This window comes from Xiphophorus maculatus, chromosome 14 (genome assembly GCF_002775205.1).
Source record: "Xiphophorus maculatus strain JP 163 A chromosome 14, X_maculatus-5.0-male, whole genome shotgun sequence".
NCBI lineage: Eukaryota > Metazoa > Chordata > Actinopteri > Cyprinodontiformes > Poeciliidae > Xiphophorus > Xiphophorus maculatus.
In genome coordinates this window covers 8,078,073-8,105,528 of record NC_036456.1, presented here as the reverse complement: position 1 = coordinate 8,105,528, position 27,456 = coordinate 8,078,073, and the positions used below count along the sequence as shown (strand labels likewise).

Below are 27,456 nucleotides of genomic sequence, written 5' to 3'. Positions count from 1 at the left end.
AGTAATAAGCAAATTGTTACTTACCTTAGTAATAATCTGCTTATTACTAAGATAAGTAGTAAGCAAATTATTACTTACCTTAGTAATAATCTGCTTATTACTAAGGTAAGTAGTAAGCAAATTATTACTTATACAAATAAGTAATAATTTGCTTATTCCCTAATTTCCACACCTCACCCATACAAACACAAAACCAACACAATGCTTATGACCCACACAAATACAGGCTACAAGCACACAAATGTAGACACGTTGTGTGTCTGACCCACACAAAGCCAAACACACACAATGCGACACAGCCACACACACAAACATATATTCCTAATACATAGCCTATTTCTGACAAATTACACTAAATTATAAAAATAGTCAAATAAACCTTACCTAGTAGATATGAACTCTCCTCTTGCCGGTTCTTAGGCTCAGATTCTGTCTGTGACACCCAGAGGAGGTGAAATGATCCCATAAGCTCCATTTCTTTTCGTAAATATTTCTGACAAAATGTAACTGTCTAAAAGTCTGTTACACAAATTTTTTTGTTCAATTTTTAGCTTCACATTTAGATATGGAAAAAGTTTGAGTCACAAAAAACCCCCAATCAGTTTTGAATCTGAACTCAGAACCAGAACCGCACAGCATTCTGGGAGATGTAGGTTGAGGAATGACTTCAGCAGTCCTTCCTCACTCTCTCTTTGGTTACCTAGCAACTTAGTCATTCTTTGGTTACCTAGCAACGACCTTTTGCGTAACTTGCGCAGCAGCAGTTTCAGGTTTGGCCACTGTGCCTCGTAACTGAAAAAATTTTTTAAAAAACAAACGTGTGGAGTTAAAACTGGATAAAATAGGACATTTCACGCCACCAGTTTGGTAGTATTTTGGATAATTAAAACAAAACACTAATAAATAATTATCAATATTCACAATTACTGACAGACTGATGTGAAATACTTATACTGCCATGAGTTTTTCAGCTTTATTGTCCAGCTTACATTCAATAGAGATCTAAAAAACTCGTTTCCTTCCCTTGTGAAGTGACGTTTACAAACGTCGCTCTTGTTTATAGTCTGATTTAATGTCACACAGAGGGGAAATGCATGTTTCATTTTATGTAATATCGTCAAATACAATATGCCCTTGGAATTCATGCGACATAATTGAATACTGTAAGCCTTTCTTACGGTGTACATGGTACTTTCTGCTATAATGTAAGGCCTTCGTGAGGTTTTTCTATGTATGCTATATCTCGTTGTGAAATATCTGAAGTGTTATATATATTTTTCTTTAGGACAGAAAAGCGCCACAGACCCATGATATAAACAGAAACTTTCCGTAAGTAGGAAAGAAAGAAAACATGCATCCAAGTTATTTGGACTATTTCTGAGTTATGATGGCGTGGTGAGTCATCTGACAGGTTTGATTGTGTCTCTTTTGTGTTGGTTTTCTGAATGGTGCAGGATTGTTTTCATGTGCAGATCCATCTCAACCTTACACAGACAGACGTAGACATGCAGCGTATAAACCGATTTTCAATCAAACGTTTGCACCAAAGAGTTAAGAATAAACTCTGAGGCTCTTTGCACGTGTATTTGAAATGTTAAATTGACATTTGTGACTGTATACGATACAGACCAGCAAATATTGCAGTAAGCATATTGCGAGGGAACACGAAAATGGAAAGTTCATTTCATTTGTTGGTTTATTTTTGTTACAGACATTTTTGTGATGTCTAGTTCCTAGTTGGGTAATTGGATCACATATTTTCTTTTTCCAGTGTGCATTTTCTTATTCTAAAAAAAAAAAGATGCCACACTTAATCACCCTGTTTCAATTTTCTAGTAGAATCCACCAGATTTCTAATTAAAATGTAGACTGATTTCAGAGTTCTTGAGACACTGCCCCCTAGTGTGCTGGGAGAGAAACTGGCATCATGCTAAACAGTGGATATGAGGTGATTTCCCACATTATCCATTATTAGTCGTTATCGTGAGTTACAATTTTCACGAAAATAAAATGTTTGTTCTTTGTGGCGCATCTGTATCTCATTTTGAAGGGATATGTAAACGTTAGCATAGCGAACGCGCTGGCGTTAGGGCAGCGGTCGCCACGAGATGAGTGGAGTTGTAAGTCTTAAGTCTGGTTCACACGATTTAAGGATTGTAGGCCGATTTTTCAAACTTCTGTGGCCACGCCGGACACGAGCCGATGCAGCGTTTCCACGTTTCTTGTCGAGGACTCCCACTTTCAGACGACACAGATTCATTCACAGAGAAGGCGAGCAACACCTCGTCACACCGAACAAATGTTAAGAGTTTTAACACGAAGGAAGTAGAAGGTGAGTTTTAACTTAGTGCATTTTAGAGGGTCAGCAAACTGCTTTGCGTGAAATGGTAAAAAAAATATATATATAAAAGTACTATTTTACGGAGTTACTTCTTGTAGGATTGGCAGCAGGAAGTGTTTTCCAGCCAGCATGTGATTGGCTCTTGATTTGATTTTGCTTTACCTCTATGATCAATTTTGGTATAACTGAAAAAAACCACAAAAAAAATGTTGTCTGATGATAACCAGCAAACTGATGGTTATATTTGTTTAATATTGTAAGTAGTCTTTAATCTTTTTCTGTTTGTTATAATGTTTCTCACCAATTTGTACATGTTTGCTTGATGTTCAGCAGAATCATGTTTGTGGTGAAACATACTTGTAGACAGGATGACTGAATGAGAAGATCAACAGAAGAAAAGTGTCATGTCTCACTTGCAGCAGTCTTTTTTCTCCCCCCTTTTTTTGCAACGAGGGCCACCGATGTGTCTCCAAGCAACAACTCGCCTTCATAGGATTTATCCAGGTCTCTTTTGTCCAATTCATGGTCCAGCTTATTCTATATCACTATAAAATAATCCACCCTTGTGTTTATTTCCCTCCCCCTCCAAGCAATGTCCCTTTGACATCTGGCTAACCATGTAAATCCTGCGGTACACAGCCATAATCTGCAGCTCTATGCTTCTGCCATATGTCATCTGCCGATGGGAGCAAATATCAGCAGCACATCTGCAATAACCAATGGTCTAGACTTTGGTCAAAGGCAGACATTTCCTGAACATTTCTATGTAAAAGAGACATTTCTCATTACAAATTTATCCCAAATCTCAGGACTCGGCAGCAGAATGTAAAAGTGTCTATTTTATGAATGCACATTAAGTATACATTTTCTGCTCTTGTCTTTAGATGTGGACATTTTATTTCTTCTTGCCAATGAATTCTCTTTCTGACTAAATAACTGGAGCTCATCCAACTAGACATGGCATTGCTTTATGTCATAGGGATTCAACCCAACATGTGAAGCATTGCTGTAATGTGACAGAACGTGCATTAATTCAAACACGTTTCATGTATAGGAAAGAACGCGGTAAGCTGGCGGTCAGTTACAACATTTTAAATATACAATTACACACATGAACAATGGATGAAGAGGGATAATCCTGCAGGACGCTCAGGACACCATCTGCGAAGAGCAAAGGCTCGGTTCGGTCTTGTGGAGCCACAAGAGGGCGCTGTGGGTCTCTCTGGGAGTGAGACGTGTGTTGTTGGAAGAGTTTTGCAATTTTACAAACAGTAAATTCTGTCGCTTTTTCACACAACCTGCATGCACAGTTGAGTCTCTTGATGTTATTCCTTCATTTCTGATCAAATGCAGCATTTGAGATGATAATTTTACATCCGATCAATAACCCTGTGATATTAATAATGTAAACATTACACTGCAAAACACATTAGTGTTTTACCTGAAACAAAACAATCGCCATTTAACTCCATCGTTCATTATGGATTTCTCCAAAGGAGTCTTTCAAAATTCGAAGCCAAAAGGCCGTTTGAAACGAGTTCACATCCGACACGTTTGTGCTTAAAGCCAATTAAACACTGAGCTTCTCTTTTTTTCTTATTAATATTTTGATATCACATTCCTCACATTGTGTGATTTCATATTTTTGTTCCCTGTTTGAAAAGTAACAAGCAAACCTTGCAATATTACACAGCTAGCAGTAAGATTTAAATATTTCTGTTTTCTACATTGAGTTTTATTCTGCTTCATGATTATATATATATATTTTGTTTTGGGGGTTTTTTTGTTTGTTTTTTTGTTAGTACAAATGAACACAAGCAATTAGAACATTTTTACTAACTGACAGAAAAGACTGTAAACATTGTCTGGGTCTTGAATGCCTATGTATGTCTGTTCTCCTTTATTTAAGCCCAAATCTTTTGGGATTTTACTTATTTATTTGTACATTGAAGAAGACAGAGCACCAAAGAGCTTTCCTCCCTAGTAAATGTCCTTCCAGAAGAGGAGCCAAGGTGACGGAGACGAAAGAGAGAGATTAGCCGCGTTCCTCTGCTGCTGACCGAGACTTTCTGCAGATCCCGTCTTTGCCGACTCATCACTTGTCAGCCTCCATAGATCGTTCTCCATTCAGGCGTCATCTCTGCAGCTCAAGCCACTGATACTCACAGGCAGCGGCGCAAACATGCCCTTTCCAAGGTGCAGGCGGACACGTTCATGACGACTAGAGATCATTTTTCCATTCGCTATGGCGCCCCCTTTAGCACAGCGCCCCTATGCGTCGCATGTAGTACATACCCACTTTTTGTGCCGCTGCCCACAGACATTCACTCAAACGCTCTGGCCGCTGTAAACCCCAAGCAACACTTTTACTACCCTCATTCTCTCTCTCTCGAGTTGGACGCTCATTTTCACAGTTCTCTATCACTGTAGCTTTGTGGAGGCGGTGCTCTTGAGTTGTCTCCAGACAAAGTCAGTCACTCAGTGGTGCGTCAGCATGACATTGTGGTCGTCTTCGGGCACGTAAAGCTGCGTCACAACGCGGACGTGAGAGATCTTCTTTACTGCCTTGTGAAACACCTGCTTCATGTCCCTGTTTTCAGCCAATGACATCCTGAGTGAGAGAAACAGAAGCTGTGAGAAGGAGCGTGGATGACGGAGGGAGAAAATTAGAATCGGTTCGGGTCATAAAAAATTGGAAAGGAATAGTTCTATGTTTTTAAGGAAAAATATTGTATTTACTTTGAAGCGTCGAAAGATCTGCACCTACAGAAAAAAAAAAGAGAGAGGTAAAGGAAAGAACAATGAGCTAAGCTTTAAGCAGAAATATTTCTTCTTCCTTGCAAACAGCCAAAAAATAGTTGAGTTGAAAGCATTTTTTCCCTTGGTAGAAAGTGTTAGTTTTAAAAAAAAAAAACAGCTAACAAACGCACAGGAAAATTACATATATCTTGTGCTCTCTCAAACAACGTCAAAACATCTGGAACCATTTCTTTCATCAAAAAAAAAAAAAAACATGGAGAAGATTAAAAGTACAAGATCAAGCCCCCAGAGCAAGCAATTCCGGTCCCCAAGGACTAGTGCCATGCTGGTTTAAGTTTTGATCTTGCCTGAAAACTAGATTTAAATAAAAAGGTTATTTTGAGACTCCAGTACACCTTGGTAACATGTGGAGGAGGTACAAAGCGAATATATAAACCAGCTGTGTTTGGAAAGAACAAGATCTAGAACATGCAGGACACCAAACCAACAGGACCGGAACCGCCAACTTTCTGGTCTAACAACTACTATCTACGTAAACTACTTCTAGAGCATAAAGAAACACGCAACAAACACCAAAACATGCTTAAAAAGTCAGCCCTTCCAATATTTACCTTCCACATGAAGGTAAATATGGAGGGAGAATCAAATTTTCACTCAGTGTCTACTCTTTAAAGTCAAAGGATCACACACAAAAAAGGGGAACACACAGCAGAGGACGTCTGAGTACATCACCATAAAATCTTAGCTGCCCCTTATAAGGGGTTTCAAAGAAACTCCCAAGTTTCCAGCTTGTCATGTTGAAGAAATGCCTGATTTATGTTTGAGGTTGATGAACATAGAATACAACACAATGAGCACAGAAGAATTATAGAAATTTAAACGGTATATACCAGATATGGGGATTATCAGATTTCCATATCCATGAAAAACACATCTTTAATCAAGTCATCACTGCCATGTCTGCAGTAGGCAGATGTCAGGACCATTTCTTTATGAAGAATCAGACAGACAGACGATCTCATGGGTAAAGTCAAGCCAACAGACCAGGGCTGGTTTTTGAGAACTTCAGCAAACCTCATCAAACCTTTAAAAGTAGCCTGAGTACTTTTGTGTAATTTTTTATTGATTAGTTTTTTTGGGGGTGAAATTTGGCACCGTAGATTCTCTATCTTTCAGTAGAACATTGTCAAATGGACCATGTGAAGCATCCCCTTGCAATATACCTATACAATTGTGGAATATCTGTATAGCGTTGATGGCTATGAAAGTTTAAAAGCTTTGACTGGTTTAGATGGCTGAAATTCATACTGAAACCAGCCCAAATCTGACGAGCCATTAACATGACTGGTCCACGCAAATTTCTTGCTGATCCTTTAAACTGGAATTGCTCTGACTGCTCTCCACTGCAGACTGATAGTGGCAAACTGTTATTTCAAAGACAGATCATGACTTTTCCCATCAACCTAGTCAGCAACAACACGTTGCTGCCGTCGAATGAAAAACATGCTGAATTGATCATTTTGAAGGTGTGAAGGACATTTAGTACACGTTTTCAAGTGACAGCAGCGATGTGGTGAGCACTTTAAAAGACTTGTAAAGTAGAAGAACTGAGTTTTTTTATGAACAAAAAAGAGAAGCTTTTCTTTTAATCCCACGGACAAAGTCCCCACAATCCTCACATGAACTGTCTTCAGATGCCACTGATTTTAATAGCATTAAATTACATACTGATGCAACACAGGTTAAAGTCCAATAAGAGATTTTGTCAACAACTTAAGTCAAGCGCAGATAATAAGGCACAGTCAGTAAATGTGCAACTGCAACAAACATCTGATCTATTCCTTAGAGGGAAAAACAGTTGGATGTTTGAAAGGTTTCTAAATTTAAAATGTATTCAAAAATATTGAATAATAACCAATTTTAACTAATATATACATATTGTCAAAGCCAATGTTTCTCACCAAACTTGGAATGGGTTGTGTTAAAGACCAATCAAGTCTAAATAAATTGTGGTAACACCTTGAAGACAGTTCGTCCCCAAACTATGTTTGCCAAAGGACGAGTCACGTTGTCAACCAAGCCAGTAATGTTATACATTTTTATAATGCATAACATTACCTCAGTTTTTCTTCTTTGCAAGTTGTTCCTGCTGTTGTTTCTCGGCTTTCCGTTTCTTGTACTGGGCTATCTCGGCCATCTGCAGCCCATGGGCCATTTGCCTGTTGAGACGAAGCGAACACCGTGATCACAGCACACACACACTCACGTTCTGCAGTCCTGCAATGGCATGTTTCTCTCTAAAAAAAACAAACTTAGCCGTTCATTGTATTTTCTTTTTTGTTATCCAATAGGTCCACCATTTTAAAGAGAAGTGACTAAAAGGTAGGTTCCTTGGAGACTAATTTTATTAGAAAGTCTGTAAAGGACTTTACAAGGTTTGACCCAATGCAAGTTTTCTCCTTAAAGGTGTTTCTTCACATAGCAGCAAAATTCCTTCAAAATTTTCAACACAATTCTTCTAAGAATTCTAAGACAACCTAAAGATTTGCCCATGAGTCCATTGATTGAGGAAATGGAAGAGTACTATTAGTGTAGTGGTTCCAATTAATCCTTTCCAAGGTACTACAAACTGATGTTAGGTCTACCAACAGTTCCTCCTGAATAAAATATACTCAGATCCCATCACCACTACGGACCTCTGGATACAATATAGCAATTATACAGTATTTTGAGGTGTAGAATGTAATTAGGACAATTACTACTTGTATTCTGCCAGTCCAGGACTTTCTGTTTTCTCTTGTTTGAATTTACTCCTGGAAAGATGGCTGAAGATCTGTATCCCGTAGACCGAGGGTCTCAAACTGTAGTCCTCGAGTTTGACACTCAACTTTTAGACAAGTCTCTTGTCCACCACACTTGAATTAAATGGTGAAACTACCTCACTAGAATGCAGTGCCCTAGCTCACAGGTGTCAAACTCCAGTCCTGGAGAGCCACTGCCCTGCAACTTTTAGATGTAGCCTCTGCTGCACCGCACCTGAATAGAATAATTAGGTCATTAGAAAGGCTTTGGAGAACTGATCTACACAAGGAGGAGGCAATTAAGCCATTTCATTCCAGTGTTTTGTACCTGTGGCACATCTAAAAACTGCAGGACAGCAGCCCTTGAGGACTGGAGTTTGACACCCCTGCCCTAGACTGTCTGAAGTGACCAAGCCTTATGCACCATCATTTACTTTCAAATAGCCTTCACTTGCATGTGACAAGTTACTAATCTTCAACTTCTTCGTACAGAAAGCCCAGCCCGAGAACACATCCAGCATTGTCTTCAACTTCATTAATTGCTCAAAGTATCTCTTATATGATAATGTCCATAATGTCCATCAAATTACTGTTTCAGCCATTGGAGACCAAGGAGCTCCAATGTACTCAGCCACTTGAGTATATTGTAGGAATGCAAGAGCATGCACAGATGATTACTGGAAGAACAACCCGTCACCAACTCCTTAAGCAACTATGTCTAGTAACTCATGTGGTACACAAGTATTCTGTCAGATTACCCCAGAAGAGAGGCAAGGTTGACTCAGTGCCAGGGTTTATATTGTGGTCAACTTCTCCGCTTGACTGTGGCCCAGTGGAAGGAGGAGTCATCTTGCGATCCAAAAGTGATAGGTTGATTCCAGCTACTTTCTCTCATACGTAGAGAAAGGTCCTTTATCCCAAGTTGCCTACCAATCAGACCAATGAAATACATTGGGAGGTTCTTGGATCATGAATAAACTCAATTCTCCCTGTTTTTGACAAGCCGATAATGTCCATCAAAACACTCCCCTGCTCTGTCACCAAATATCCAGAGCTCCTGATCATCTAGTTTGTTTGAACCTCATCAGAAAATAATGATGGTAGGCTTTGTTGACCCCCACTTACATTCAGATACTCTCCACATTAGTCCACATGTCCTTCCAGTGGCTTGAGTTGGTGAACTTACCTCCACAGTCTTGTCCTCAAATCAATTCCATGTTCAAAGTCTCAAGAGCCAGTTGAGCTGGCTTTAGGATCTGATATGGATAGCTCCTGGATGCCTACCTGGTGAGGTTTTTCCAGGCACATACCACCAGGAGAAAATTCAGAGGAAAGCCCAGGGACTGTTTCTCGACTAGCCTGGTAAAGTTTTAGGATTTCCCTGGAGGAGCTGGCACAAAGTGAGCCAGCAGATGTTGAGTGGAGGAGAACCAGCTTATGACTGCGGACTCTGGAAACACTGGCAATGAGTAGCAACCACCAACAGAAGATTTAGTTGATTTTTATCTACTTCGGACACTTGGCATTGGATTTGCTAGGGTAAATTGAAAACCCCGTCAAGAAGAGACCCAAAAAACTTGTGGCTGCAGATTACGGATTGCTGTGAATACAGTGTGTGCATGCAAACAATGACCTAAACTCTGTTTCAAATCAAGGATGATAGTATTATAGAGTAATGTGAACTAATTTGAAACAAAAGTTGGAAATAATATGCAGAATTGTCACATTTATGGAGAGTGTGTTGTTTCTTTGTAGCCTTTCTTTGAATGTTGCGTTTTCCCTATTGTGTGCATGTGTGTGGAGCTGTCTTAAAATCAACTGTTTGTACAAAGATATTACTAGAACATGGTGTCTGTAACTGTGGTATGGTTGATTACAACACCTAAAACATGTACTGTACTTTACATAAAGTGTATAACAAAACAAGAACCATTGTATCAAAGTGATAGTGTTGATGCTTTTCTTGTTTACTGTACAATATTTTTTAATTTCTAATGAAACATTGTATCTTAATCTGTTTATAAAACTGTAAACAATATGATATACCCTCGTAAGATTTCAGATGGGAAGAGCAAGTTCATGCAAGGACCAGTATGAAAGTGGCTGATTTTGAACTTGAATGAAGAACTGATAAGGTTACTTGTAGGTAGTTATTCAAAACCAGTGCAGGACTCAGAATCTGGAGAGAACTTTGACCAGGGTGGAAAAATTCTAGCTATATAAGGAGGTGGGGGAAAGAAAAAGAGCAGAAAGACAAACACGAGGAGGGGATGGAAGAAACTCATCCCTACCCTGACTTAAGTTCTGGAGGAACCGGCAGAGGTTTGGTGAATCCATCTCTCCCTGTAAGCCAGTATGTTTCTTCTATTCCTTTTCCCTGAAGAAGAGGTAGAAACAAAAAATAATTTCTTCAAGCTTCTAGTCATACAGGTGAAATTATCTTTTTATTTGCTGAAGATTTGTACTTTGACTTCTGTACGACCCCTCAACTGAAGCTTGTAGCCAAGATTGAGTTCCTGCAGGACCTTTACTGTACTCTGATGGACATGAATCCTGTAGGCTATCATAAGAAAAAAAAAATTAACATCAAAACATCCTAGATTACCTAACCAAAAAAGCGTAACAAAGAAAACAATCTGAAAAAAGCCCAAGTAGAAAGCTTTCCATCGGGTCAGAAAACCTATAGGTAAAGTGACACCTAAATGCAGATTGCAAACCTTAAGAAAACTGCAAAGACTTCAAATCCAAAGTTTGTGCTCAATATCAAGAGAATACAGTAAAAAAAAAAAAGTACATTGGGATTTTATTGACTAAAATCAAAAATCTGAAAAATTACATCATTTCAAAGCCATTTTTAGATTTTTTTGTACCTTTTTATTGTACTTAAATCTGGAAATGTTTGGTTTCTGCATAGAAAGACTTAATCAATAGATTGGAAAATATGTGCCAGTTTCTTTAATTAGAACTTTATCCACAAACTTGCTCTCTGACTTGTGTGAACGTACGCATTCCACTGGACTCCATTCGAGAAGCGGTGGTCACCGTGTCTCCAAACAAACAGTAGCGAGGCATGGTGAGACCCACTACGCCTGCTACGCACGGACCTGCAACACACCACAGATCCAAAGTCAAATTTCTCCCGTTGAAGAACAAAACATTTGGTGTACATATGGATCTTCGGTGTCTGGCTGAATGTCGATCGAAAGTCGGAGAACTCGACTTAAACTCCATCCTTTACTCACCTGTGTGGAGTCCTATTCGTATTCTGACAGGAACGTCTGGCATGTGCCTCATTTTGAAGGTTCCCACAGCGCTGAGGATGTCCAGAGACATGTTGGAAATTTCTGCAGCATGGCGGTTGCCGTTGGGGACGGGAACACCCGACGCCACCATGTAGGCATCGCCGATAGTCTCCACCTTGAGAAGGCGGTGAGAAAATAAGCACCAATTTCAACCACCTAATGTTACCTCTTTGGACACAAGATTAAGTAGAAAAGTGGAACCTTGTAGACATCGTGGTTTCCTATAATGGCGTCGAACAGCGTGTAAAGGTCGTTGAGGAGGTCGACTACCTCGATAGGTTCACTGTTGGCTGAGATGGTGGTGAAGCCAACGATGTCGCTAAAATAGAGCGACACGTTGTCGAAATATTCCGGCTCCACTACCGCTCCCACCATCAAAGCCTCCGCCACTGATCTGGAGGGGTGAAAAAAAACTTTCAAATAAGTTTGCATAACCCAGGCCGAACTAAAAGTGCACTTTAAATGGACAATTGAGAGCGCTAACAAATCTTCAACGGTTTTCTGACAGATTTATCAGTATTGTTTTCGTCTTTATCCTTCATTTTACCTTAAAAAAAAAATAAAATTAGCATTCCACGCATGTTTCCTTGTTCATTCATATGAGTGGTAACGTACGGGGGAAGCATCTGTGTCAGCAGCTTCTCTGTCTTCTGCTTTTCTATCTCAAGCTCCTCCGTTCGCTCTCTGATCAGCTCCTCCAGGTTAGAAGAGTACTGCTCGAGCATCCTCAGCATCGAGTCTATGATGTTGGTCTTCTTCCCTTTGTTGATGTTTTTGAACTGAGAGGACCAGAAGCGCATGCATATCCAACAGAATTCATTTAAAAAGTGTACTTTTAAGTAGATTTTGTTAGAATTAACATGAAAATATTCAGGCGCAACTTGATTGGAAATAAAAAAAAGAATGACCTGGTCAAATATGTCCTCAAAGGTCGGCCTCTTGTCTGGCTGTTCGGTCCAGCATTGTTTCATCAGCTGGATGCACTCCATAGGAGCGTAATCTGGACTGACCACCGGACGGCACAGAGGTGGAGGCTTACGAAGCTTTTCTAATATTTCTGAGGACGTAAAACAGGAGCTTAGCAGGGTTCTCCTCTTTCAAATGATGCTAAAATCCGAACAGCAAACCTGAGTCTAATACTAGACGTTAGAGATCATTTATTTTTCCACAATTTAAGGTTGTTTGAAGTACTTTTGAATTGTCTTAGAAATAAATCAATGATTTAATAATGATTTGACGTGAGAGAATGTAATGTTGTAGAGTTTTGACACTTTTACAATAGATACCCATTAACTTTGTATGTAAATTTTTTTAAAGAAGCAAAACCGCCTATGTCTTGTTTATTACCCATCTTACCCATCTTGATCCATCTTGTTTATGGATATGTTATAAGAAAATAGCAGATTCATTTTTCAGTATTTCATTATCCAGAGCCTCAAAAAAAAAACTTATAGAACATAGCAAATAGAACGATTTTAGCAATATCTATTATCAAACACTATTTTCTTTTTTTTTTTTTACAAACTATATTTTCAAAATATGTGAATAAAATTTTTTTTTTTGCTTGAAATTCTCTTGCCGCCCCATAAGTTATGCCACCTTGGGTGGTGAGTCATATCTGCTAATGGGAATGTCCAAAAATGAACAGCATACCTCATAAAATTGACTGTTTCTGATCTGATTTCCTTTTGCAAAAGTGAACTGACCCAGTAAAATAAGATGATGACTATCGGAAAGTACTCAACACACCTTTATTTAAAAAAACTAAATTGTTTAAAAAAAACCAAACATTTTTAACACTATATATTTTTATGTATCTGAAAACTATATATCTTATTTATTTCCATTTTTCTGATCTAACTGACAAATATTTTAATCCGTTTAGCTGATTTTAAAATGTTTGATATCTTGTGCCTTCCGTCATCAGCAGTACAACCAATTTTGCAAATGAGTTGTCTTGCCTGCGTCAGCCAGGTCCAGCATGCAGAACGGAGGCCCTCTGACCACGACCTCCTGCATTATGATAGCAAAGCTGTAAACGTCACTGGGAAGAGTGCCGTGGAGTCCCGGATGACTGGCTCTCAGGATCTCTGGAGCCGTCCACAGCAACTCTTCCAACAAAAAAGTGATTTAATGTCCTACTGTTGCTACAGTTTGAGAAATTATCTGCTACAGTGAGACCGCAGGGTCCAGTTTTCACAGCGTGAACCCCACAGAAATTAATTTTCAACACTGCAGGGTTGCAGAATGAGCAGCTTTCAGAAAGAAACCATAATCAATGCTTCTCTATTTCACAAATCTATGAAACGCCTGGTCAAAACCTAAACCACAATTCAGTGTAAGCAAAAGATTGGTAAGATTGATGTATATTATCTTTTTTATATATAATTAGAGTACCTTTTTCAGAAGTTATAACAAAGTTTTCCCTGGAAGAACAAGGAGAACGTGTTTGCCATATTTTCATTGCTTTTGTTAGGGTCAACAATGTATTTTGTGTTCTAATGAATACACCTTCCCCAAAAGTAAGTAAACTGTCCAGATCCTGAAATGAAATAAATAAGTGAAAACTACTAAAAAGCTTTGTATCTGTTACCTTCTGGACGCGATTCAACGAAGGGGAACCGTTGTGACTCCAGAACCTCGTTGTAGCCGTAGTCTGTCACTTTAAGGACAAAACGTCCGTCCACCACGCAGTTACGAGACTTCAGACGGGTGTGACACACGCCACGATGATGAAGGTACTTCATACCCTTTCAAATTGAAAAAAGAAAGTAGGTGCAGTTTCGTCGACTTCTCTGTTTGAAATTTTGTCTTCCACCTAAATTCCCCGCACTGCCGTTTACCTTAATGAGGTCCAGCAGCAGAGACGATTTAAACATCCAGTCGAGTTTGACGTCGTCGTTGAGCAGCAGGTCCTCCAGGCTTCCTCTGGAGCAAAACTCGGTGACGATGGCGAACACACCGCAGTCATGGAAGAAGCCCAGGAAAGGGTTGACGTTCTCGTGACGCATGTCGTTCATCTGCAGGAAGCAAGGCAGCACAAACCCACTCGTGTAGTTTCGCAAAACGTTGGGTTTTAATTAGCCTTCCCACGCAGTTCCGCTCGATTTTAATCTCATTTCACTGCTTTGTTTGAGATTCCTCCGACTGACCTAGATTTCTTCGGCAGTTTCAACCGGGCAATGACGTCAATTTCCTACTGCGTTAGCGCCATTGCTAGCCTACTGTAGCAATAGCAATGGCGCCGAAGGTGGTGAACGAAGCCATTGAGTAAGTGTTGGCCAGGCTTTCAAATATTAAATTAACGTTAAAAGCTGCCTAGTTCTGCTTGGCACTTATTTCTTCGCAGTCTGAGATGAATGTTAGCAGCACAGGCAATTTCCAGTAAGTTCGAGTTGAACTGGCGCATTATGTCAAGGCGAAACGTTAGTGATGGGGTAAAATTCAAAACTCAACAGAGTCCACACATGCAGGAAGAAATCCGTTTTATCATAGGTGGTGTAAATATAGCCTACTCAATTTTGAAATCATGAAATATTCTGATTTATACCAATGAAATATATGAATATAGTTTATTATGGTATTCAACACTTCTAAATCAACATACCTCAGTCCTTGCAGCCTTTCTAGCAAAGAAATGTTTATCTATATATCAAATGTCCTATACAAACCCCCCCCAGAAAACTTACTAAGCCCGGTGTTTGGGTGGTAGGGCAGTCATTCACCCGCAGCCCGTCGTGTTTTTGAGTTTAAAAATGTTTAAAGTTGACAGGAAATTTTAAAATATCAATTGATAATTCTGTGTTATTGAAAGATTGGAAGATTAACAACTGAACACCAACTATAAAGTCTTTAAAAAAATGCTAATATTTTAAAAAGACTTAAATAAAAAAGCAATGCTTAGCCTGGTGGCCCGCCAGGATTATAATACACTTTGGGAAACCCTGCAGTATACTGCTTTAGAAAAAAATAGTTATGTTCTTTTGTATCTCTCATTATTTTTACATACCAATTCAAAAACATCGCTGGTTTTAGGGTTAATGCTTCGAAACCTGCCATCAGGTAGCCTCTTCAGCCACGCCCAGTCACCCTGATCAGGAGAAAGAGTGCGGAATTAAAACTCTCCTCAAAGTTTCACACACTAACTTTATTCTTTTTATATACTGTATGTACCTAGTTTAGATTTAGGCAAAACAGATTATGTACTCTGAGCTACGAAAGGGACAGACGAGATAATATAGCATTTAAGTGAGGTTGCTCTTCATAGATCAAGACGTCTCAAAACTGTCATCTTATTGCGCTGATGGTCATGCTAAATTTACCACTTATCTTTTCCAACTGAAAGTGATGATGTCATGTTCTTAATCTGGCATAGATCTAGAAATCTGACCTCAAAAATGACAACGTTTGAATTCTCGTATGTGGCCGGAGACTGGGAGGAGGCGGGTGTGTTGAGGCTGCGCTCAGACGTGCTCCGGCCACCGCTAGTCCTGCTGTCATCGAGGCTCAGCTTCTGTGGATAGCAAATTGTTACCGGTTTAGAAAAGTATCAGGAGTAACAAAGTGCGAGTGCATGGGTTTAAATCAGTGCTTCTCAAATTCAGTCCTCAGGCCCCCCTGCTCTGCATGTTTTAGATGTACCTCTATTCCAGAACAGCCGATTCAAATGATTGCATGACCATCAAATACTACAGAAACCTGTTAATCACCAAAATATTCAATCCAGGTGGGTGGCAGAAGGAAAACATCTAAAACATGCAAGGCAGGGTGGCGTGGAATTGAGAAACGCTGGTTTAAATAGTACAAAAAACATTATTTAACAATAATTTTGGGGGGATTTGTGATGGGAAAATAGTGTTTTCATGACACAGCATAATGGCTGACCTTGTTACTAAGTGACGGGTTAATAAATGTGACGTCTTGGAGAGTAAGCAAGATCTTGTTGGGACCTCTGACCATTCGAATCTGATTGACGCGTCGCCTTATAGGGAGTCGGTGAAAAAAAAGTAAAAAATTTGTTTATGTTTTGTTGTTTTTACCTGTTAAAGATTCCTAAAATTCAGATTCACTTTAGCTTTAGATTAATAGTTTCTATAGGTGATCTCGTACTTGATGCAGTACAGGAGAGCCACTGCGAAGACAGAAGCAGCAATAGAACCAAAGAACATGCTGAAAGTCAAGAGCAGATCCACTCCTGGAAAAGAAAAGAAAAACAGAGAGAACAAATTTTAACCTATAATGCTATCCAAAAAACTTTATTTTGTGAAAGGAATTCTGAAAAATGTATGTGCCCTGTGCAGCATACAAATTCATTTAAAAGTAGATCAATTAACGGCAGCAGATCCTAAATATATACACCCTGAATAAATGTTTTTGTGGTTTTCCTCACCTCCTGAGCAGATGACCCCGGGAGTAAACCAGCAGGCAGCATCCCTCCTGGGCCCATAGCCTTGTGGGAAGTGAATGTCTCGACCCAGGAAGCGAACCATGCTGATCTCCATGTCGATCCTGCCATTGATTAGTGAGATCAGTGGTTAATTGAAGAGGGTGTAGTTCATTAGGCTGTTCTTTTTCAACAAATTGTTAAAATATGAGAGACAGCTAAATTCTGAGCTGGAGGAAAGATGCCATGCTCCGTATAATATTAGATCACCTGGAAAATAATATACAGTGGCGTCTCCAAAGGGGGTTACAGGGGAGGCCATGGGCCCTCTTAATAAATGCCGGTCACCCCACTGGTCTCCTCAGAGAATAATATTAGTATCATAGAAAGCCATACACCTACTTCTTCAATGAAGACATAAATATAAAACCCAATAAAAAAATTAATGCAAAATAAATAGTATTTTTAGCTGTGCTCCCTAAAAGTTTTGCTAGCCTGGTCTGGCCACCCTTATAAAAAGTTTCTTGGGACGACACTGATAATGTAAACAAAAAATACTTAATTTTGAATACTTTTGGCTACTACTACAGGTCATAGAACACAGGCAACTTATTGTATAATTCATTTCCTGGACCTTGCTGTGTACACTGGTGTTCAGTTCACGTTGTATTGTTTACTCAAACAAAAAGGTCAAGGCTAGAAAACTTTAGAAAAGAAGGCCCACACAATTAACACTTCCATACCAAACTTTACATTTAACTCAGTCAGTCAGGCAAGTGACTTTCTTATTCATTTGTTATTTATCTTGGTGGAGCAAACTCTTTGTTGCTCATTGGAAATCATAAAACACTGAGACCTACTTGTATGTTGGTATGAGATTCAAGGTAGATCCATCTGTGTCCAGGATGAGGTAGTCCAGCTGAACGGCTCCAGAGCTGCTGGTTTTGATACGGTGACTAAAGCCCTGTGAATTAACGAAATGTAAAATCCTATAACCTCTCTTTATCTACCTCATGTTATGCTGAAATTAGAAAAAAGTGGTTTGGTGTTATGGACTTCTTGGGTCTATCTGTACCTGGAAATCCAAATTGCGTATATGTTGTGCCAGGTTTCCTCCAGACATCCATACCCCGGACTGACGAACGCGATGCACTGCATGAGCCATGAACAGAATAGAGTTGTAGATGGTTCCAAACAGAGGGGATACCTGGACCACAAAGAGAGATATCAGCTTTACTTATTGTTCTTAAGACAAACTAACCCTTTGAGCCTCCTTTTGAATCGTAGGGTGTTTTAGTCCGGTAGACTCGGTTTGATTGAGGACCAAAATTGCAACATCTTTTACATTTCCAGATGGTGCGGTTCACTTTCACACTGCACTGTCAAAATGATCCAAACCACCTCGCCTGTGGTGACCCTGCACCAAGAACTACTGAAGGAAAAAGAAATGAGAAATTTACCTTCTTCGCAAAATGTAAAGAAAAATGGAATGGAGTCAGATTTTAGTGGCTGTAGGATTTCTCTTTTGTTTTTGGTAAAGGACCCCAAGCCATTTCTCCCACTAGCTCGAGACCCGCGTCTTTGATTTGGTTCCATTTACCCAGAATACCCTGTGCTATAGTCCGCTTCCTGCATTTGGAGCAGTCTACAGTCTACTTGCATCCACATATGCATTCGAACCACACCATAGTTCACTTTAATTGAACCGAGATCTCAGTTTTTAGGCATTTTTGTTCCACATCGGAGCTAGATTGCGCATTCACACCTCCCCAAATGAACCGGACTTTGTAGGCAAATGAACTAGAGTTTGATTAAAGCAAACCATACAGGGCTGGTATGAATTGATGTACCTGTTGGGGTTTCAACGTTCTTGCCACCTCTCCTCTCTCCATAGCTTCTCTGTAGGCATCATAGAATGACACCTGGGGGGAGTCGATGGTGATAGTCAACATGGCATCGTAGGCCCGCAGCAGTTTGCTGTTGTTCTTCACAGTAGGGTAAGTTGCATTAATGTATGGCAGGCTGTAGAGCAAAGTGTCATAAGGTACAAACACAAAGGAGCCGTCGATCATCTGCATGTCGTAGGCTGTTTCCAAGAGGAGCTTCTGGGCCAAACCGCCGATGAGTACCGAGTGCATGCAGAGGATCACAGCTAGGACAGAAAAAGACGACTGGCCTCAGAGACTGCCTGAAGGTGTCTAAAATGTCTTTTATAAGATTAGGCATGCTTTTGGTCAACATTACTATATAAAATATGTGGAACATAATAAAACTCTTAGAATATAGTTTATGGTTAAATGATAAATTTATTTATATTTTCTTGCTGGTGTATGAATCTTAACACTAATAATTGCAATGAACATGAAACATTGGCATGAAGTGAATTTTTATGACTAACTCATGACAACTAGTTTGATTCACGGAATTGTAATTTTACAACCAAACAGAGAAAGTACTGTACATCAGAGTTGTACAGTTGTACAGTTGAATGAATAACCACAGTAACCTCATTGATGCTACAATGTTATCTCACTGAATTATAGTGCTTCCAAACAAAGATATTAACAAGTTAAAGGTGGATTAGGCTTACCATGGATTGCTGTTTGATACGGTTCTGGTTTGTATCCAAACTACAAATCTCTTAGGCAACATTTCTGCTTAATATCTGCTCGTCTCTTGACTCGCCATACAGACCACAATCTTACATTGGCACTGGAGACTTTCATTCCTCCTTTCTTGGAGTTTGAATTGAAATTATTATTATTATTATTTATTTGACATATTTCTTAACTACAGATCTGGAAATTTACATGACTAAAGTGAGGCACAAGTTGGGAAAGGTGTAAGAGAAATGTAATTTGCCTTTTCAGGAATAGTTTGTTCCTAGTCCAATGAACATCCCAAACTCTTTCCAACAAGAGCCATCAGTTTTACCTCGTATTTCCTTCATCTTGCGGACCTTGGCCAGGGTTCGCCTAATGCCATGAGGTGTGTTTTCCATAAAACTGACAAATCTGACGTTCATCCCATGGCTTCTTAAAGAGTCCGCCACCTAGACATGACATAAAAGATTTGGCATAATATGTCTGCACATACTGGTAAAAAGCTGAAGCAAGTTTGGCTTTGTCACCTATAATGCAACTTTCTACTTTTACATGTACAACTTTAAATTGTTGGTCTTCTACGTAGAGTGAAAATTGACAAAAGACAAACATTCAGACCTTGGTTGCTGTATCCACCCAGATGTCATCAGAAGAAGAGATGATGCCAATGTGAGCCCACCTGAAGTAGGTCATGACACTGTGCAGCACTGCGGTGGGTCTCGCCATAGATCGGGCAAACGTAGGATGGCTACGGACATCATCTAACTCATAGCCCACACAAGCCCAAGGAAATATTGCCTTATAGACGAGAGCATAGAGAAGAAAATATAGCAGCTTCTTTAACAACTGTTCTAGTTAAGAAAAGACAACTTCTGTGGACAATAGTTACTTTGTTCCAGCCTTTGCTCAACATCGAAGCAGCATCACAGTATCCAGGGTTGACTGGTCCAATGTAACCAGAGGCCTTTGTGTGGAAACCCACAAATGCCTCCAGTGCCCTGGATGTTTCACAAGGCTCCTAAACAGAAATATTCAATCAACAAATTGATATCTAAACCTAAGTTGACACAAGAAAACCAATGAAATAACCAAGAACTTTAAAACATCCAATTGTTAAAGAAAGGACTTTCACTCTACCTGCAGCACGGCATAGCCAAATGTAGCAGCGTAGGACAGCGAGGGGTCTCTGTTGATGCGATTTACCGCCAGCTGTGCTGCAACATTTGGAAGTGCCTTGGCAAAGAGCCGGTCACATCCCCACGGTCCAACCACTCCAACCCGAAACAAGACTGCATGCGCTTGGCAGGGCAGTATGCAGAGAGCAGTAAGGAGGGTGAGGAGGATCCTCAAAAGACCATTTCCATGCAGTCTGAGAAGACTTGAAGGTTGTGGAAGGAAAGAGCAGGGACATGGGGATGAAGAAGATGATGTCGGTGTGTGATGATGATGGAACGGGGCGACACTGGGTGTCTGCTGTTTCCATGTTGGAAGTAAGGGGATGAAGTCATGTTGTAGCTGAAGCATCTCACAACATTCAGTCCCCTGGAGTTCAGTAGAATCTGGATAAAGAAGGTCTCCCCTGCAGTAAGGAATGGAGAAAAAACATATTGTAGAAAAGTTTATGCGTACTCATCAATTTTGGAATAAAAATTCCAAAATTGCAATTTTCTTACAGCAGTTCTCTTGCCAAAGGTGAAATTGATTGATACATACAGTAGTTGGTTGCCTTGTGTTGCCAAGGCTTTTAAGCCTGGGTAAATTGTTACTAACAGGGTTAAAGTGAGAGTTTTTGAAAAGCCTGTCCAGAAGCTAAATATGAACTGATTTGATTAATTCCGGAATCAGCTTGAATTGGGATGAGATTCAACAACATTCAGCCAGCTAGTTTTAAAATACCAGAGCATAATGTGATTACCGCTGTGCTTTACTGGTGGTACAATCTTTTATTTTATTTTGTTGGGTTTTTTAAAAATCCAATCTTGATTCCACCAAACAAGGTTCCTAATCAATAAAAATGAATCATAAAATCTTTCAGGAAGCATGTTGTGCTTGCCTGCAGTTACTGCAGGTAAGCACAGTTATACACTGTATAAAAAGCAAAGCAAACAGCTCCGTGATAAGTGTTATTTAAATATAAGGAAGTTGTGATTAGTTTTTGCAAACCTATTGCAAATACTAATCACACGCTTAGCCAACTATCCCATCGTTTTTTCTTAATTTCCTTCACTTTATCTATTCCTATTTATATTGCGGGTGTCATAAATACATGTAAAATATCTTACCATGTACTGAAGAGACGGACTGTTGTTTTGTTTCTCAAAGGCAAATCTTCTGACCCCAATGAGCAACTTAAGAAGCGATTTCATTGTTTCTTCTTTTCAGACATAAAAATCTTTAATTACAGTTGGTCCACTCAGCACTAGTCTAACATTATTAACCTAACAGGTTCTCTACATTTTGACTAACCAAACCTCTAAGTCCGTATGAGACGACCTGCACTGAGTGTACGACCTGTCCTACCAGATTATGTCAAATCCAATCAGAATCTTTAGAGATAATCATTTACATCAATGTCATCATAATACTTTCTTTTACTGTAGCTTTTATTAATTGTTCTTTGTTAGGATGGATTGTGGATGCTAAGAATTTAGTTGTATTTTAATAATGTAATATAGTCTCTCTTTTAAAAATGCTTTTAGGGATAGAGGGATAGATGAGAAGTCTAGACAAGAACCTTGAGACAACAAAAACCCTCAGAAAAAAACAAACAAGAAATGACAAGGAAGCAACGCGTAGGACATGTTGGTGATGTGCATTCTCTCTTTGAACACTTTGATTTATTTTATTTAACGATTCATTCAAAGGCTTCTAGAGAATATTCTAAGAATATCTAGTGAGGTCATGTCTTTCTTTGAATCAGGTGAATCAGAGCAGGAAAAGACACATAACCAGAGGTCCTTGTAGGCCTGTAACGGGCTTTTGCATGATTTCAAATGTGTAACTCAAAAACCACAAACTCTACTGAATGAAACTATAACAACACATCAAAACTCTTATCTCGCTTGATTCAAACCATAATTTGAAACACTGAAGCAGACGTTTTGTGCGAGTAGGTGCAGAAATGTTTGTAGATTGCCGGTGCTTTTGTCTCCATGTGAGCAGACCAAACATGACTCGAGCGCACGACTGTGAGGGATGCTCTCCGGACACTGAGGATTTCTTTGTTTTGTCAGAACCATGCTACTTCGTAGATTTTACTGGATGTTACTGAAAGATATCAACCTAATGGCTACAGAAGTATTATTTATCTGGCATTTCTTACTGTTGGACATGTCTTACTATTTTCCAGCTGTGAATCAAAATCAATTAATCCTTTAATTTTTTTAAATTCTGTGTCCTGCATTCTCAATGCATTTTTTTTTTATCTTTCTTTCTTTCTTTCTTTATTTATTTATTTATTTTTCAGATTATAAAATGTTTTATATCATTGATTACACAGAAGCTTTAGTTTCAAACCCAAGTGTTTTTCATTTACAAATCATAATAAGAAAGTATATGGATAAATAAACTGCGACAGACTGACAACCTGTCCAGGGTGAACCCCGCCTCTCGCCCGAATCGTTCGCTGGAGACAGGCATCAGCACCTCCTGACCCCACTAGGGACAAGGGTGTATAGAAAATGGATGGATGGATAAATAAATTCAGATCAGTAATATTTTATGAAATTTAGGTTGTGTTTTGCCTTTTGCCTTAGAAATGCAGTTTGTTAAGCGAAAGATAAAAAGGGAAGAAAAATAGAGAGAGACAAAGAGAAAAATTAAACAGGAACAAACTCTCACCTTTTTCTTTCATCCTGTTTTAATTGCATATCTCCCAAAGGCACTGACGTCCTCTGAAAGCTAGAGGGCAGTATGATCCAGAAGTAGCCAAAATAAAAAGCCAGTTTGGCCACTGATGTTTCTAGGGAGAGTGCTGATATTTTTACATTTTTATCTGGCTCCTTTTCCCATCTTGAACTTTTAAAACTCAACAATTTAAAATAAGAATTTAATATAAAAATACTTTTTTTTTAAAAAAAATAACTAGGTCTTTTGAGTACACAATGCAGCACTGTTCCAACCCTAGCCATGGCAAGAGAAGTACAGCAACGTTTTCGGCAGCTGTTTTCATAATAAAGTTACATCACCTCAGACTGAACCAAGACAAATCAGTCCAGATGTGAAGACTTGACCTGCCAGATAAACTCTGACTCTTTCTGCAATGCACACATTGTCCTGCCCCGTTAGACGCTTTCACGTACTTGCAGCTATTGTTGAGACAGTGCCTTGCAAAAGTATATGCAAATTTTTCCATATTCCAGCCACAAACTTTATCAAATTCTATAGGAATTTAATGTGAAAGACCAACAGAAAGCAGTGGAAAACTGTTCATGTGTTTCTGTCTTGATGCATATTCCTCTTTACTGTGATACTGTTAGATATTTTTTTGTAAAAAGCCTAGATTTTTTCCTTCTTCCAATTTAGTCCCAAATTCTAAAGTACCATTCTAAACTTTTAATCCTGATTTATTTGCATATTTAGTAAATGCTGAAATTTAGGCTCAAAAAGTACCAGTAAGACTTTTTCAGATCTATTTATTATTGTCATTTTCCTACATTTTTCACAGCTTCAGAGAGCTCACATGTAGTGACCTAAAAGGCACATGTGATTTATTGCACGTGATTATTTGAAAGTCCGCTGGCAGAGGTTGATGGAGGGCCTTCGGAAATTATCAGGTTCTTCCCACTTCACTTAATGATTTAAGTGAATTTAATATTTTTAAATTCTTATGGATCTTCACTTGATCCATAAGAAAAATTACAATAAAGTAAATTGCAGTCCGTGGGTGTCATGTAACAAAACATGGGAAAGTTCAAGGCTTTCCCATGTTTATTCATCATGAGTATTCATCACCTGCCAGTTGGATTTCTCGGATGGTTAAATCATCATTGTAAGACCCACGCTTCAAGACTGAAAGCTTTAAGAGGAATAATTTCAAGTTTCACCCTGAAATTTCCATAAAGCAATTTTTTTTTTCTTTTGTAATTCCAATTTGCGCAATAATATGGTCAATGGAAAAGCAGCTATTGTTCAACTTTCTCGTATTGTGTGTACCTTTACGTGTACAAGCTCGAGAATTTACATGCACAAAGTTTGTTGGTCGCTTGGCTGGAGGAGTTTAAGCGATTGTTGCCTCATTGTACAAGTTCCATAAGAAAAGAATGGAGGGTGAGAGATGTCGCTCACCATGTGTTGAGTCCTTAGACCAAGGGTCTCAAACTCTAGTCGTCAAGGGTCAGTGTTTTTAAATGTCTCTCTACTTCAGGCTCCAACACTAATTCGTTAGCAGAGCCCTGTATAGATTGACTGCATGCTAGTGAGGTAGCTCAGACATTCCAGTGTAGGGCAAGAGACAAATCTAAAAGTTGCAGGACTCTTGTCCTCGAGGAGTACAGTTTGAGACCTCTGCCTTAGAGTGATACGTCTTACTTCGTCAACACTAAAAAACACAAATGCTGTATTATCTCTTTGAGAGTCAGTCAAATAAGTTCATAGCTGCAGGCTAAGCAGAAATGATTATTGCTTATGTGACAGAACTGGTGCATAGTTGCACAAGAGGCATCAAACAATAAATCAAAACAGTCGTTGGAATAGTCAGGTAGACTTCTACCTGAAGATACATGTTCATGAACTCCCCTGAAGCCGAGTTCAACCCACAGGTTCATATGCCATACCAATGCTCTCCTTATATCCAAGTGTTGACAGCCTCTGGCTTTAGCAACTCTTTGAATTGATCGGGAGCTCTCTTTTCATGACTCCTGATGAAACGGCCACTTAGCGTTCACTGACGGAGAACCTGTCATTCTGAAGACACGCAGGCACCGGAGGGACTCTGTGAGACCTAAAACAGGATGAGGCAAGTTCTCAAATTCCACCAGCGACGTCGTCTGTGTCAAAGCTTCTGGTTGTGATGGAAGACTGCCGCCGGAGGCCTTTTGGGATAACAAGCTGCGTTTGCATTTTAGCCAATTAAGAGACAATCCCAAGACAAAAACTACGAACACAACAAAGGGCTACATTTGTTTTCTTTGTCTGAGCATCAATGTGCCTTGTTTCACTGATTAACAAGAGAAGTTCCCAACCACTGGCTTGTGCCAGGTATGTCCACGTACGTTAGCAACAACACTTTCACATCAACAGTGTATCATTTCAGACACGTCAGCAGGATTCAATAAATACCTTTGCAGTCTTTTCTTCTAACTCTTGTCTACTTTGTTACCCCAGAACCAAACATGGAGAAGCAGAATTCAGTTTTTATGCCCCACTAATCTAGAACAAACTTCCAGAAAACCTCAAAACTGCCGAAACACTGAGATCCTTTAAATCAAGGCATAAACCCTGCCTGTATAGAGCTGCTTTACAACAATACAATAATAACTGGAACACTGATTGATATATTTGATGAATAATTAATTAGGATTATTCTTGATGATGGATTTTGATTTTTGTTGCTTGTGTTGTATTTGGTGACTATATCATGTTTTTGTACTGTAAAGCACTTTGAATTGCATTAATAAAATGTGCGATAAAAATAAACTTGACTTAAAACGTTAGCTCGTGTTCTGAATGTTGGATGTCCAGGTTATTATGCCTTAAAAGCTTTAATTACTAAAGCTGTGAAAATAATTGAATTGAATTTAACTGGGCCACATCACCCTGACCTCAAATCTGATCTGATTCTAATTTAAAACCTTCAATGATATATTAATGAGAGACAGGTTTGCGAAAAACATGCCAGAATCATAACTTTGAGATGCAGCATTTTGTGGTCTCATTTCCAGAGTTGACCTCCCTTACAGAATTTCCCCTTTCCTGAATGATGTGTCACATAAATCAGCAGGCCGGACTCCCTGTTGCTTTCCACTCAGCCAGTTTACATTGGAGCAACAGACATCCAGATGTGTGTCAGGGGGGGGGATGCCTTTACTCGAAAGGACTAAATTTATTAGTCATCTAGTCCCAAAAGTAGCAGGGAAACACACCCTGAAGGCCTCTGATGATCTAAAACAAGCACACAATTTGGATCTCTCACTGCTAGTTTCGCAATGGTTGCCTTTTTTTGGCTTGTTGAGCTGTTTGTCCATCAGATAGCGTCTGTGAGGCAGCTGGATAAGTGGCCTCCAGATGCCCAGTAAAACGATAAGAACGCAGACAGCGAGCTGCTGGGGTTTTTGTTTGTGACTGTAACTAAGGATTATCTGAAACATCCCACAAATCCTACAGATAGCTCATGGAAAACACAGAGATAAAGCACTGACATAAATCAGCAGGGGCGCATCCAGAAAGTTTGGCCCCCATTTGCTCAACTGACTTATTTTGACGTTATGAAGGTGGACATTACCCCGGTGGCGCCATTGCATTTTATTTGATTAATCATTTGAAGCAGACCTCTAGATGAGGTCTGCTGCAAATGACCTCATGTAGATCTAGATTTTCCTAGAAATGTTCTTTTCATGAACTCGTGGAAATATTTATTAATTTATGTAATTTCTAAAATGTTTATTTTCAAAATGAAATGTTTAGTTTCAAAACGGGATTAAATAAAATACTGCATTTATGTCTTTCATAACATCCATCCATCCATCCATCCATTTTCTGTTCACCCTTGTCCCTAATGGGGTCGGGAGGGTTGCTGGTGCCCATCTCCAGCTACGTTCCGGGCGAGAGGCGGGGTACACCCTGGACAGGTCGCCAGTCTGTCGCAGTCTTTCATAACAAATATTTTTAAATTTAGAGAAATTACTCGTTCATTTGGTATGCCCAAATAGTGAAAAAGAAGAACAAACAGTATATATATATATATATATATATATATATATATATATATATATATATATATATATATATATATATATATAGTCCCATTTTTTGATTATATGGTCATAATAAAATTAAGTAATTTTACTCTTTGAAAATATCTCCAGCTTGTCCTTACAGACGCCCATTGATTGCACTAATGAAGCTACAAGATGCTACATTGTAGTCGGTGTATTGCATCGTCTTTTCAACTCTTATCACAGACAAAACGAATAACGACATAAATGTTCACAAAATGCCAAACAATGTATTTTCTCAAAACAGAAACATGCAGAAACAACTGCAAACACGTGAAAATTATCCCAACCATATTGTATTTTGTGTTACATTTACAAAACTCCCAGATTTC

The 27,456-nt window shown here is 39.2% G+C and overlaps 1 protein-coding gene across 3 annotated transcripts; it reads right to left on the bottom strand.

The window, feature by feature from the left end:
- Positions 1-2,926: 2,926 nt before the first annotated feature.
- LOC102236669 (retinal guanylyl cyclase 2-like) lies at positions 2,927-21,651 on the bottom strand. Of its 3 annotated transcripts, XM_023345763.1 has the most exons (26): positions 21,473-21,651; positions 20,328-20,769; positions 20,080-20,208; positions 19,809-19,988; positions 19,522-19,639; positions 18,438-18,739; positions 17,663-17,794; positions 17,448-17,551; positions 16,594-16,712; positions 16,314-16,398; positions 16,089-16,185; positions 15,595-15,717; positions 15,214-15,294; positions 14,048-14,224; positions 13,798-13,954; positions 13,166-13,315; positions 12,113-12,261; positions 11,820-11,983; positions 11,406-11,598; positions 11,145-11,319; positions 10,908-11,006; positions 10,368-10,462; positions 10,194-10,279; positions 7,220-7,320; positions 5,081-5,104; positions 4,840-4,952 (listed from the first exon to the last, which is right to left on the bottom strand). In XM_023345763.1, exons 2-24 carry the CDS (start codon positions 20,712-20,714, stop codon positions 7,221-7,223), a joined length of 3,402 nt encoding a protein of 1,133 aa, XP_023201531.1. In that variant the 5' UTR covers positions 20,715-20,769; positions 21,473-21,651; the 3' UTR covers positions 4,840-4,952; positions 5,081-5,104; position 7,220. The 3 variants fall into 3 exon arrangements, with proteins under 3 accessions (XP_023201530.1, XP_023201532.1, XP_023201531.1); XM_023345762.1 differs by lacking the exon at positions 7,220-7,320 and having other exon boundaries at positions 2,927-4,952; XM_023345764.1 differs by lacking the exons at positions 7,220-7,320; positions 13,166-13,315 and having other exon boundaries at positions 2,927-4,952.
- Between the last annotated feature and the right edge of the window lie 5,805 nt (positions 21,652-27,456).

Bases quoted from the DNA above. Each gene is read 5' to 3' on its own strand.
- LOC102236669 (XM_023345762.1), bottom strand. From the start codon at position 20,714: ATGCTTCAGCTACAACATGACTTCATCCCCTTACTTCCAACATGGAAA. The intron at 17,552-17,662 runs GTACAGATAGAC...GTTAATTCACAG, and splicing joins TACGCAATTTGGATTTCCAG to GGCTTTAGTCACCGTATCAA. The intron at 13,955-14,047 runs GTAAACGGCAGT...TCAATTTGAAAG, and splicing joins TGCTGCTGGACCTCATTAAG to GGTATGAAGTACCTTCATCA.